The sequence below is a fragment of the Lathyrus oleraceus genome, chromosome 3 (assembly GCF_024323335.1).
Source record: "Lathyrus oleraceus cultivar Zhongwan6 chromosome 3, CAAS_Psat_ZW6_1.0, whole genome shotgun sequence".
Lineage (NCBI taxonomy): Eukaryota > Viridiplantae > Streptophyta > Magnoliopsida > Fabales > Fabaceae > Lathyrus > Lathyrus oleraceus.
The window spans coordinates 311,354,414-311,366,174 of NC_066581.1; the positions used below are offsets into that span (position 1 = coordinate 311,354,414).

Sequence of the window (11,761 nt, forward strand, 5' to 3'; positions counted from 1 at the left end):
TTTGACCACCACCTCTTCCTCTACCTGCAACGTCACCTCTTTGGTTGCCTTGATTCCAGGGTTTTCTCTGATTTGACCAGTTTCCTTCTGGCTGATTTCGACCAGTCGAATTGTTTTAACCTCCTTTGCCTTTGTTGTCATTCCAACTTCCTTTACCTTTTCTTTCTTTTGCTGATTGAGCCTGCAAAGCCATATCACTCTTTGACTTTTCTGCAGCTCTTTCAGCCATTCTTTTTTCATGAGATTCAAGCGTCCCTTGAAGCTCTTCCTTTGTCAATTTTGACAAATCTTTCGACTCTTTTATGGCTACTACCACGTGGTCGAACTTTGGAGCCAACGACCTCAAGATCTTTCCAACAACAGATCTTGATGTCAATACTTCTCCACATACCTTGATTTGATTCACCAGTTTCGTAACCTTGATGAAGAAATCAATTATGCTTTCATTGTCTTCCATCTGAAGCAATTCATACGTCTTTTTTTGAGTTTGTAACCTCACCTCTTTCACATTCTCTACACCTCCAAACGATTTCTTCAAAATTTCCCATGCTTTTTTCGCTGACTCTGCATCACTAACATTTTCAAAGTTATCTGCATCAACACATTGATGGATTATAAAGAGAACTTCATAATCTTTCTTCTTCAATTCTTTATGTGCAACCTTTCTTTGATCTGTCGCATTTTCGATCAGCGTTGCTACTCCTTCCTTCACAAGATCCCAAAGATCTTGATAACAAAACACAATCTTTATTTGCTTGCACCATTCTCATAATTATTGTTCTTGAGAATCAGAAGATTTGATGGAAAATGCTCGTTTGGATGATTCATTGCCATGGTGATTTTCTTCCCCGAATCGTTTAACCGGAGCTCCTGATAAAAGATGTTGAAAATCCACCAAAATCTATGAAAATTTTCAATTAATCTTGATGAACAAGATTGTTATTAACCACACAATAATAATGAAAGAAAAAAACAATGAAGAAAGAAAGTAAAGAACGATGAAGGAGAAGAAGAATTAAAATTCTGTAGAGTTTCTCTCTGTCCACAAATTATGGAAAACTTTTTATTCACTTTGCAACTGCAAAATACTGTGAATACAATGTTACGAATACTCTATTCACTTCATTACAAAAATAAGGGTTACTCCTTCTATTTATAGATTTAGGTTAACTTTGACCTCAAACCAAAGTCCAAAACTATAAAAGCCAAAAATAACTAACACTACTAAAATAGGCCTAAGTCAAAATCCTGTGTGAAACAACATGCTTCGACACTTCGACACACTAACCCAACTTAATACACTAGATGGTTCGACACTTTCTTATTCCTGTCGAGCAACATGCTTCGGCACAAAGAATTACAATTCAATATAAAAAACCATCAATTTCTCTCGCGGATACAAATATATTATATGAAAGGAAAAAATACAAATATTATAAATTTGAAATGGAAAAGGATACTATCTTTCGAGTGAAATATTAAAAAGAGGAACATCTAACAAACTTACATAAAAAAATTAAATAAAATATGAAATGAGAAAAAAATGAGATTGAAAATAATACCATTATGTATCGATATAAAACTGATCGATATTCATGAAACAAAGATGCAAGACATTAAAAGGAAAAATTACAAATAACATGTCTTTTTGTATACAAATTTATATAATTGTAACGTATTAAAGTTATATCAAAATTATAGATGAAAATCTAACACTTATGAAATATTTTAGTGATTGACACATAATTTCATGATCAAATCAAAACAGGCTTTAGTCTACAATTTCATGATTTTGGGAGAAAAAAAACTCAATCTATGTTTAGTCTCTCAAATCATCAAATGCCAAAGTTTCATTTTATAATGATCAAATCATGACATTTATCACATCTAAAAGATTTTTATAATCAGTAAACTAAAATTAACTTTGATCATTAAGTTATATGCATAATTTGAATTAGTAAATGACTTAATTGATTACTGATCATTATTAAAAACATGTAGACAGCAATAAAAACAACAAAGAAGACATTAAAAATGGTTCAAACTCTCACTTTAGAGTAAGTCTTTTTAAATATGCATTCAGACATTAAAATGACTAAACCATGATCCTTATTCTATAGGTACTGTGAAATTAAGCACCATACAAAAATAAAACGAAAAAAAGCTTAAAACATTGAACAATCTAATGATGCAAACACCGATTCCAAAATCCACTAAATTTGAGCAAGAGATGGTTGATGTTCTTCCTGCACTACTTCATGTTGAAATTGTTCTTGCCAGTTCCACACAATATCCTTAAGTGCTGGTCTAATCTCCTGCTGCAAAAGCTTCAGATAGTCTGATGTATCCCCGTCGGACTTCTTAAGTTCCACAAGATGGAAGTGAGGCGTAATCTCGAAAATCTCAACATCGATATTCAGTGTCCCTTTCCTACCTTCCAGCTTTAACAAACCTCCGTCTTTTTTCTTAATTTTCAAACAAAGACGCTTGCAAATTTCTGCCAGCTTAGAGATTATAATCGAGGCTGGCTTGTTAGACAAAAACCGCGTCTCTTTTTCTAGAATTGTGTCTTCGAACAAACCGGATAAATCAAAACCAGACGAGAAGGAGATTATATCAAAGGCGTTCAAGTTGTTGCAAGGCTTCACCTGTTGTTTTGTCTCCGTAATAGAACCACTACCGTTTTCGGATACTTCAAACACTCCATCAGTGGGCTGAGTAGCTAGTTCATGGTTTTCAGTCTCGATAACAACCGGCTTCTCTAATCCCTTTCTAAACCAAGAACTTTCCATGATCTTGGCTATTGATATCCGAGTCTTTGGATTTGGATCCAATATTTTGGACAGCAAACGGCGAACCTCTAGTGCAAACCATTTAGGAAATTTGAATTCCGCTTCACTGATTTTCCGATACATCTCCATTAGATTTTGATCTTGGAATGGAAGAGAACCAGCCAATAGAACAAACAAGATTACCCCGCACGACCATAAATCAGCTTTGCTTCCATCATAACCCTTTCTGTTTATCACTTCCGGAGCAACATACGCAGGGGTACCACATGTAGTGTGAAGTAACCCATCTTGGCGCTTCGATTCAGAAAGGGCACTTAAACCAAAATCCGAAACCTTCAAATTCTCATTTTCATCCAATAGTAGATTTTCGGGTTTTAAATCCCGATGACACACACCCCTGCTGTGGCAGTAGTCAACTGCGCTCATCAGCTGCTGAAAATATGCCCTGGCAACGTCCACCTTGAGCTTTCCCTTGGCTATCTTGTTAAAGAGCTCGCCGCCTTTTGCATACTCCATGATAATGAAAATCTTGGTTTTAGTGGCCATTACCTCATAAAGCTCAACGACATTCGGATGTCTGACTAATTTCATGGCCGAAATTTCCCGCTTAATTTGATCAACCATCCCTACTTTCAAAACCTTTTCTTTATCAACTACTTTAATGGCCACACTCATGCCAGTTATAAGGTTCCTAGCATGGTAGACCTTAGCAAACGTTCCTTGGCCTAATAATCTTCCCAGCTCGTATTTTTGCAATAACACATTTCCCTTCTGTTCCATTTCGGTAACACTATTAGCGTACAACTACACTATCGATTATATATTGCTCAAAGCTCAACCATCCTTGCAAATATTGTGTTTTGGCATTGAACAAGAACCGAGATCTCCAACCACGTCAGGCACATGAGTACAAAATAAATATTGGCAGCAATCTAAAAATCTGATCTCCTCAAGTATTAAAAAGGTTAGCTGAGATGGAGCTACAACCTTAGAGAAGGAGCTCTTTACTTCCAACCACATCTTTCAGCATCCCCTGGTTCTGGTAATGACAGTGGAGAATAATCCCGAAGAAGATGAACTTCTTAAAAAATGGTTACCTTTCAATTGCTCAAAAGATAAATATTTGATTAAAGGCACACCTGAAAGAAAGATAGAAAGTTTAGTTAGAAACATTAAACAATCCAATCAAGCTAAATAAATAATATAAAAATATTATATGTAAACATATAAGATACATAAGGCACTGAAAGCTGTGATTGATTTCAGTTTAAAAACCTACAAGAGGAAACAAGAAAACAAATTTGAACGCCTACAAGAGTATAAGCTGTCAAAATATAAGACGAGCATGACACTACACTCAGGCGAGGCAGTCGGGTTAAATCAAAGAAAACATGAAAACAGAAGGTTGGATGGATACAGATACAAGAATTTTAAAAAATATAAGACACGGATCCCTTACTATAAATTTTAAAAATATACCTGAAACTATAATCTTTAGAAACAAATTAACTGAAAATGAGACTAGAGTTGCACTGAATTGCTTGACTGATTAGACTATCTTTATACAACAAAATTCAATAAAATAAAACTATATCTACAACAAAATTAGGAAAGGGAGTTTTACATCACAGAAAATAGCGAAAGCATCAAATATCAACATAAAAAAGGAGCGACGACAACCTAATTTACTTTACCTTGTACTAAACAGCAATATTTTTTGTTCATTGTTCTGCAGCCGATCTAGATCGGTGTCCACACGTATCCAAATTGTAATAAAAAACATTATTTAACAAAAAAATCAACACATACATGAGACACATCCACTAGCACACAATGCATCCGTAACGTTCTGCTTTAATTTTAGAGTACTCATCCTTCATAGTTACGCAGATTTGCTTAAATTCGGGGAAATTGGGCGGCCTCAAGAAAAAAACAAAAACCTAACAAGGTTGATTGATAACAGACACTGCAAAATTGAACGCACATGTGTTTTCCCTCTCCATCATTAATATCATAACCTAACTCTCAGAATCTTTAATTCTTCCTACCCACTTTCTTACCACACACTGACACATCAACACCAACACCAGTAATAATTTCAACACCAGTAATAATTTTAAAAAAAATGAATGAATCGAATGTAATCACAACGGATTTCAGAAACGTCACTGCTACAGTGCTCCTTACACCATGTTTTGAAGATCCTTACGAACAAGTAAAACAAATAAGATCTTTTGTAATGTACTTGGCATGATCAGCATGATCACAATGAGTTTGAACAAACAACATAGCTAAAAAAACAATCTCTCTACAATAGAAATACATCAAAACATACCAAATTAAATAGAAAGGCGAATCAAAAACAGAAAATGGAAGAAAAGTAAGAAAAACAGAGTAGTGAAAATCACCTCGTATAGCATAGATAGTGAAGATCTGAAGAAGAAAAGTGATTAGGGTTTATCTTGTTGCGTGAGTGTAACGAAGAAGAGAAGAAGGAGCTGCCATGGCAGTATAGAGAAAAGAAGGTTTTTAGGTTGTTAGAGAAATATGAGAAAACCGAGGACGCGTAGTGCGTTGCTTATAACCTTGGGAATGTTGTAGTACTTTTATTTTAAATATATTATTATTCTACCTTCAAAATCAATTAATTGATTTTGAATATAAAATAATAATTTTTTTTATTTTTTTTATTTTTTAATTAGATATAATGATATGAGTCAAAACAAGATAATGATTAATATTATTTATTGTATTTTATATTTAATATTTTGAACTTTATATTTATGATATCGTTGAATGAATTAATATATAGTAAAATATTATTGTAAATGTTATTCTATTTTATTTTTTAAAAAAATTTGATATTCAACTATTCTGCTAATATATTGTTTTTAATAGAGTAACACTTTATGGATATTATTCATGTATTTATTATTTTATTAAGATTATTTATATAGTGATAAAATGAGTTTGAAATTGACTACATTTAGCCCTTGAGATTTTTAACAATATAGAAATTGTTATTTTTTCTTTTATGGGCTTGTAATTTTTTTTATGTTTTCTTAAATCAGCTTTTTTCTTATTGACCAAAATATTTCATTTTACTATAAAAAAATATTATTACTTCTCTGCCTATAATAATGATCACGTTTACAATTAAAATTTATTTAAAAAGATTGTCAAATATAATATTAATTATTATATTTTTATTTGTACTCTTAATCTCAATTTATTGCTATTCGTTTTATATTTATGAGAGTGTAAGATAAATAATGATATGAAATAACATTTTTTTTAATTTATATAAATATACTAAATGAGATTATTATTATAGAATAAAAGGAATATCCTAACGAATAATATATATTTAAAAGTTTACATCATAATGTATTAATATTGTAAAAATTTACAATAAATTCTGTTATACTGCACAATTAATTTATAAATATGAATGCGATCTGGCACCTCACGGTGATTGATTAAAAATGTAATATAATAATTTATTTTTATATATCAAATCGGTGTGATTTATTTTTCTAAACAAATTGACAGATCAGAAATTATAGAAGGTGAACTTTGGTATAATTTTTTTTGTATGATTTTATTAGAACAAATTTCTTAAAAAGAGTCATCTTTTAAATAGACGTTGAGTTTTCATCTTTTATATAGTTATAATACGCATGTCGCTGCTCTAAACATATATGCTTAAAATTCAAAATAATATATTCCAAATATATATGCTTAAAATTCAAAATAATGTTTAAATACAGGTCGATAGTAAATTAATTTTAAGCAACTCATGTGTTCAAAGGATGTTACATAAATATTTTTGAAATTTAATAAGAATAAGAATTTATTTTCATTCAAATTTGAAAAAATAATATCGTTAAGGATCATTTTGCAACAAATAAAACATTCAATTAAAATTGTTAGTTTTAAATTTTTTTTATAATTATATTGATGAAAAAAATTAAACTATTAAGAATAAATTTATGAAAAAAATGTCTTGCCATAAAGTAGTTTTTTTAATAAAAAAACTTGTCCATAAAATAATTACGTGTAGTTAACTTTTTTTTAAATGATATTTTTATTTTTCTTTAACATACTAGTTAAAATTTAAAATAATATTTTTAAGTTTTCGATAAGGATTTTATTGTAGAGTTAGTGGAAACTATAAGATTTTTTACGAGTTAGTTTGTCAAATGTATGTAAATTCAAGAAAAATAATGGGTTTGGACTTTGTGAGCAAATGGAGGTGGTACTTGATTTTTGAGTCCATCCGTTTTTTGAGTGATATTTTGATTGTTAGATATGAGATTCAGGTTGTCACCTCATTTAGAGGATATAAGGTGTCAAGACTTCAATTTATTTCTCCTTGGTGAATAAGAGTCTCCATTCTAGATTCTAAATTTACTGACTCATCATATTGGTCTGCGAATGATTTGAGGCGGAAGGTGGTATCAGGTATGTTGACATCTTTTTGGAATGATCCTTGGATGGGACATATCCCTCTTAAAGTTTCTTTTGACAGATTTTTCCTATTCTCTTAATGAAAAAGGAGTAAGGGGAGTGATTTTGGTTTTTGGAAGATGCGATCATGATCTGGAATTATCTTTAGAGGAGACCTCTCTTTGGCTATGATCAAGATTTGGTGGATGATCTTATTCTGACCATTTATAGTGTTACTCTCTCGTTGGAGAGCGATTATTGATGTTGGTCGCAGGAATAGAATAATATGTACAATATCGGATTTGTCTACTAGAATCTTTTTGAGTCACATGCTTTTATTTCTACCTTTCCATCTTACTTAGGTTGTTCATTAGCTTTCATTTTGGATGGTTTGACTCCCTCTAAAGTAGTAGTCTTTTCTTGACAGTTTCTCCAAGATGACATCTCGGCTAGAAATAATATGCGTATCAGGCGTGTTGTTCTAGATCCTACTGATCTTTCTTGTGGGTTATGTGCTACGATTTAGAGTCACTCTCACACTTGTTTATCATTTGTTCTATTTCTACAACCATGTGGTATAAGATATTTTGATGACCGAGGAGAGTAGTTGTCTTATCCGGTGGTATTCTATCTCAGGTTGAGATTTTTTTTCCTACTTAGAGGATTTGGTTAGGATTAAAGGTGGTCTTGTCATAATTTGACATTTAGTCATGTAAACTTTATGGAGAACCACGAATAATTTAATTTTTAAAGGATTGTCGTTTGACAAGGAGATCTTGGAAGATAAGTGTATCTCGCTGACTTGAAAATAGTTTCTTGGATAAGTCGTTGAAGCATGCTTATTCTTTCTCTAATTGGCTAGCAATCTTATCATTTGCATGCGCTAATTATGATTCAAGTGCGTCTTCTAATTTTTTAGGGGTGTGGTCCTAAGTTGCATGTGGAGGTTTCTGCTATGTCGATGGTGGTTTGTTTTTCTTGTGCTATAGCCTCATTCTTTTGATAATAACTCTGAATTTTTTGAAACGTGATGATCTTGTTTTGATTTTTATATCACTTTTTATTCTTTAATGAGTTTTTATGTAGATATTGTCATTGATTAACTTTTATCTTGTCATTCTATAAATTTAATTATGTGTGTAGTTAACTTTTGAGACGCATTTATATATAATGGTATATATTAACTTTCTTGACAACGATGATATCATTAATAATTTAAACAATGGTGTATTTACATTCTTTTTAGTTTTAAAAAAAGTTAGAACCCTTAGAGATAACTTTTTTTTGACACATCCTTAGAGATAACTTTAAAATTTCAAGAAAATTATAGTACACAACTGATCTAAACATACATTAAACTAATCTCAAATAACACATTTTGAAAAGGTTAAAGTTAGACGTAGTTGAAAAGATTAGGACGAGCTCTTACATTAAAAACACAAGTTGTTGCCTTGTTGATCTTAAAATATTAAAGTGTTCAAAGGTATTTAGCATCAAAACTATATAAATCTTTTGAAATTTGAAGCATATCCACAACCGTCAAATAATTCCAATTCATTCTATCAAATAAAATTTTATAAAACATTTTTGGTGACAGCAATATTATAGTATTCTTAGAAGCAAAGTTGTACTTAAGGATAATATAGTTATTAATTTTAACCGGAAAAAATCAATAAAATTGACTTGTAGTTGTTTTATTGTTGGAAAAAAAACAAATAATGAAACTTCGGACTCTTATGATTCAGGAGAAAAAATGGATCTTGGATTGACACGTTGCATATGAAGCCTCGTGGTAGCTGAACGTAGGTTATGTTAGGGTGAGCAAGTCATCCATGGTACAAATCCAAGAATTACTCTTGGGGTGGAAACTACACTATCTATTTTTAAAAAATTGAATATAGTAATTCTTCGATGTATAAGTTCGGTTTCTTAGAATGTTAGGAAAATATTTCACCATTATACGGTTCATATCTCAGGAATTTCATATTTGAGGAACTGTAATTTGTTTATTTTCTTAGGTTAAGGTGGGCATGAGTCAACTTGACTTGATTCTAATGAAGTTTTTTCTATTTGAACTATTCTAAAAAGTAGAGTCGGTTTGAAATGACTAATGAGTGAGATTGACTATATCGATTCGAGTCTAATATATTTAATATACTTTTACGAATAAGTGATTTTATTTCAAATTCACTGGGTTGATATAATAGTGAAAATTTGGATATTGAGAGTGTATTTTTCTCAAGGTCTAAGATTTGAATCTGGCTAGATACAAACAATTCTTGTGTTGAGGCATTTTTGTATTTTTCAAAACTATGCTACTTTTTACCTCCGTTGAAAATAATATTCAGGGTGAAATATCATGTTTACATAATTTTTGTTTTAACATTTTTTTATTTCAATATGCAAAAATCACATTTATTGACAGATTTTGAATCTTCCTCATCATCGTCATCGTCGTCGTCATCAACAACAACAAAATAAATAGAATCGTTAAATATTAAATCTCAATAACAACAATAACAATAACAACAACAAAAACAATAGAATCTTTAAACATTAAATCTAAAAAAAAAACTACTACTATTACTAGAACAAAAACTAAATATTCGTTAAAAATTAAATCTCAAGAATAACAACAACAACATTGAACATTCTACTTGACACAATAACAACAACAACAACATTGAACATTCTACTTGACACAACAACAACAACAAACATTGTTAAGTTACATTCATACTTTCCTAACTAACATTAATTGTTTTTTAAAACAATAAGTTAAAAGAGAATATATTACATTAAAGAACTAACCTTGAAATATTTTTCTGCTCTTGCAATCCATCCCCGAGAATGGTGTTGTACTTCATGCAATTACTTTCATTATCATTACGTTAATTATGCATTTTCAGCATTTTGCATCCAAGATATATCATTGTGACATTCACGTTCTAATTGGTTGGTGAGGGTATCACGTGAATCACTGATATGCCATTTGGATTGATGAATTGATAATGTCTTTCTCGTTGTTACTTTATAAATGAATGACAAAGATTCGTTACTTAATTTTTTCATCAAATTAGACAAACATTTTTCCCTCATTTGCTAGATCAACCGAGATAATATTTCACTAAAAAAATGCCCAAAGTTTTAGTTGTTGGAATTTGAAAGGGGAGTTGATCAATACTTTTTCTCTCGGTTGACATCTCAACTGAGATAATTGATCATAAAAAAAATATAAATAAAATTAAAAAGTGCTAAAGTGCAGTTGTTGGGATTCAGATGTATGTCTCCTAAATACTTTTCCCTTCGCTTATCATCTCAACTGAGGTAATATGTCATAAAAGAAAATAAAAAATAAATAAAATACTCTAATAAGATTTTGTGCAAGGCGGGAAAAAGCAACTATATAAGGAGAAAAATGTAAGAGAAGCAAATACACATAATTCACAAGATTATTCAACTTTGACTTTAGCGATCTTAATTATATCATTGATGTATTTTTACAAGTACATTTGGTGCCCACTATGATTCCTGGTCAAATTGACATGGGTCACACACCACTTCCAACGACAGTCAAACCCCATCCCATGATAACAAGGGCCACCACCGATAGCAACGATGACGGAAATCAAGCTAACATAATGAAGATTCTAACCGATATGGATAAGTCGTGTCGTCAAATGAAGCCATGCATGAGAGCTTCCATGATTTGTAATAGCAGCAAAATGCGGAGTCAGATGTGGTTGAGGAAAGGGAGTCCATTGATCCTCAACCACTCGCAGAGAATTAGGATGCTTTGATTTTTGGATATTTCAAACCACCATCCCTAAATAAATTGGGATGCTCTGATTTTCGGAAATTTCAAACCACTATCCCTAGTGTGTTTTATAGCAAGAGTGATCCCTAGGAGAATTTAGTAACCACCAACATTCGAATGACTATCAATGGAGTAGATGACTCGCTAAAGTGTGAGCTGATGGCTAAAACGTTCAAAGAGGCAACCCTCACATGGTACATGAGCCTCATGCAATTCTTAATGCCGAGCTACCAAGATTTGACGAGAAAGATGATTCACAATTTTTTGGCCATCAAGCATATAAAAGTTTCCACTACAAGCATATTAAATGTTCGACGAGGCTATTCTAAGTCCTTGGGCAAGTATTTTGCGAGATTTATTTTGAAGGCGGTAACACCCCGAATTTTTATTCATATTTTATTTTTATTAATAATTCAATTTTGTATGTGTTATGATTTTATTATTATCAGCATTATTATTTTGTTATCATCAAGGATAAGAAAGTTGAGAACTAATTAAAAAAATTAAAATTAATTAGAGTTGGTGGAATAAGAAAGTTGGAAAAGTAAAAAATTAGTGGGGGAAGTCAAAGAAATAAAAATCTGAATTTTATTAAGGGGAATCAATGAGAATAAATGGGCTTAATTATCAAAATTTTAATTAGAAAATAAAAAGGGAGAACTAGAGAGAAAAATGAGAAGTACATGTTCTTTTGGAAGAAAAA

The 11,761-nt window shown here is 31.2% G+C and overlaps 1 protein-coding gene across 2 annotated transcripts; it reads right to left on the bottom strand.

The window, feature by feature from the left end:
• Nucleotides 1-2,035: 2,035 nt before the first annotated feature.
• On the bottom strand, nucleotides 2,036-5,369 carry LOC127127337 (CBL-interacting protein kinase 18). 2 transcript variants are annotated; one of them, XM_051056496.1, is made up of 2 exons: nucleotides 5,201-5,369; nucleotides 2,036-3,931 (listed from the first exon to the last, which is right to left on the bottom strand). In XM_051056496.1, the coding sequence occupies exon 2, from the start codon at nucleotides 3,570-3,572 to the stop codon at nucleotides 2,214-2,216; it is 1,359 nt and encodes a 452-aa protein (XP_050912453.1). In that variant the 5' UTR covers nucleotides 3,573-3,931; nucleotides 5,201-5,369; the 3' UTR covers nucleotides 2,036-2,213. The 2 variants fall into 2 exon arrangements, with proteins under 2 accessions (XP_050912453.1, XP_050912454.1); XM_051056497.1 differs by lacking the exon at nucleotides 5,201-5,369 and adding an exon at nucleotides 4,487-5,008.
• Between the last annotated feature and the right edge of the window lie 6,392 nt (nucleotides 5,370-11,761).

Bases quoted from the DNA above. Each gene is read 5' to 3' on its own strand.
- LOC127127337 (XM_051056496.1), bottom strand. From the start codon at position 3,572: ATGGAACAGAAGGGAAATGTGTTATTGCAAAAATACGAGCTGGGAAGA.